This window comes from Colobus angolensis, unplaced genomic scaffold (genome assembly GCF_000951035.1).
Source record: "Colobus angolensis palliatus isolate OR3802 unplaced genomic scaffold, Cang.pa_1.0 Scaffold130, whole genome shotgun sequence".
Lineage (NCBI taxonomy): Eukaryota > Metazoa > Chordata > Mammalia > Primates > Cercopithecidae > Colobus > Colobus angolensis.
In genome coordinates this window covers 4,760,919-4,763,256 of record NW_012114253.1, presented here as the reverse complement: position 1 = coordinate 4,763,256, position 2,338 = coordinate 4,760,919, and the positions used below count along the sequence as shown (strand labels likewise).

The window sequence follows — 2,338 nt, the reverse complement described above, 5'->3', positions numbered from 1 at the left end:
CTTCTAAATTCTGAGATTTTCTATTTTCTAGGTTTCATCAAATAGGGCATCAAAAGGCCATGCCTTTTGTCCATCCAAAAGGCATTTGTGGAGGGTCTATTTCCAGGTGGAATCCTGGGATGTGGGGATGAATCAGGCAGAGACCCTGCTGTCAACAAGCGTATGGTCTCCTGGGTGTCATCATAGCTCGGGTGACAGGTGCTGGGATGAGGGTGCTCCAGGGGTTGGGGACACGGAGACTGGAACGGGCAGCTCCCCATGCATGAATTCAGGAGGGATTCACAGTGAGGAGCTTGAGCTGGGCCTTGCAGAAAGAGTTGCAGAATCAGGTAGACGGGAAAGGATTTCTAGGTAGAGGCAGCCTCTTGGCAAAGGCTCAGAGAGGAGGAAATTCTTGGAATTTCACACTGAGGCTCCCCCGTGTGGTGTATAAGGTGGTTCCTGTTCCGCTCCCCTGAGGAAGTTGTGCAGGAGCACGGGATAGCCAGACCTGTGGCCTTCGGGGAAGATGCCAACATAGAAGGAAGTAACCCCCCCACCCCCCGCAAAATACCCACACAGAGAGTTCTCCAGGAGAGAGACTCAGGTGCCTCCCTTAATGCGCTAGGCCTTTGGGCCGCTTTCTCTCTCGCCCCATTTTCTGCAGGGAAAGGCATGGTCTCACTCAACGGGCACTGTGGGCCTGTGGCCTTCCTGGCTGTGGCTACCAGCATCCTGGCCCCTGACATCCTGCGGAGTGACCAGGAGGAGGCTGAGGGGCCCCGGGCTGAGGAGGACAAGCCAGATGGGCAGGCACAGGAGCCCGTGCCCGACAGCCACGTGGGCCGAGAGCTGACTCGCAAGAAGGGCATCCTCTTGCAGTACCGCCTGCGCTCCACCGCGCACCTCCCGGGCCCACTGCTCTCCATGCGGGAGCCGGCGCCTGCTGATGGCGCGGCCCTGGAGCACAGCGAGGAGGACGGCTCCATTTACGAGATGGCCGACGACCCCGACGTCTGGGTGCGCAGCCGTCCCTGCGCCCGCGACGCCCACCGCAAGGAGATTTGCTCTGTGGCCATCATCTCTGGTGGGCAGGGCTACCGCAACTTCCGCAGCGCACTGGGCAGCAGTGGGAGGCCGGCCCCGTGTGGGGAGACAGACAGCACCCTCCTCATCTGGCAGGTGCCCTTGATGCTATAGCCCCTCCCGTCTCCCCTCAGAGGGCACAGCTGCAGGCCTGACCGAGGCTACGACTGGCTCTTGTGCTCTAGAGACCTGCACGGGATGTGTGGATGGGCCTGGACTCTCCAGAAACTACTTGGGCAGAGCAAAGGAAAACCTCTTCTTTTTTAAAAAAATGTTTCAGAGTGTTTTGGGGAGAAGTTTTAGGGCTTGGGGAGAGGGAGGACACATCTGGAGGAAATGGCCTTCTTTTTAAAAGCAAAAAACACAAAACCTCACAACTGCCTGGCAAGCCCAGTATCATTTGTTTGGGCCCTAGTGGGGCTCCAAGGCAGCCACACACCCCTCCTGGAAGGGTGTGTGCGTGTGAGTGTGTGCGAGTGTGTGGGCTGGTGTGTGAATATCTATAAATACGTATATATGGTGTATATTATATGTGTATAAATAAAGTCTGTACATATTGGAGCTCTGGGAGATGCTGGAATAAAAGACAAGAGTTACATCCGGACTTGGATTGAGGTTTTGTTGTGGTTTTTTAAAGACATGATAGGAAAGAGATAGGAAAGATACCAATAGCTATTGGTAGAGAGGGGTTATTCAGGACCCAGGAGCAACTCTTAGGCTTGGCCGGAGGGTGGAGCTGCTGCGGGAATTGGCTGTAGAACCTCACAGTCCAATCTGGTTACCATTTTACAGGTGGCTAATTAATTTTCAAATTAATGAAAATGAAATCAAACATTCAATCTCTCAGTCACCATAGCCACATTTCAGATGTGGCTTGAGTGGTGAGTGGTGAAGGATAAGATGGCACAGATATGACCATTTCTACTTTAGAAGAAACCTCACTTCTGCTCCAGAAGGAGCTCTGGGAGCTTCTTTTCCGAATATTTTTTGGAAAAAGGACTGGTTCACCCCAGCTCTGGAGTAGCATGGGGGCGGAAGGCCTTGGTGTCTAACAGTGCAAGCCAGCAGGGAGGGGAAGATGAGGGGCTTCTCTGCAAACTGGCAGCCATGTCCCAGGACTTGGGGTCAGAGGGAGGACTGGGTGGGCTTCAGGTGAAGTCCATTAGCAGCAGGAGCAGAGCCTAGGCTGCAGGTGAGATGGGCAGGTGGGGCTGCCTCTGGCTCGGTTCATCCTTCATCCGTCTCCCTCTTCTGGCTCAGTTCATCCTTAGAT

At 54.4% G+C, this 2,338-nt stretch overlaps 1 protein-coding gene across 1 annotated transcript in view; it reads left to right on the top strand.

Moving 5' to 3' along the window:
• The window catches only part of ARHGEF10L (Rho guanine nucleotide exchange factor (GEF) 10-like), a 182,431-nt gene extending 180,756 nt beyond the window's left edge, over positions 1-1,675 (top strand). The window contains exon 30 of the mRNA XM_011934051.1: positions 647-1,675. Coding sequence (XP_011789441.1) covers positions 647-1,179 — 533 coding nt within the window. The 3' untranslated portion in view covers positions 1,180-1,675. The remainder of the gene's footprint in view (positions 1-646) is intronic.
• The last annotated feature ends 663 nt before the right edge of the window (positions 1,676-2,338 follow it).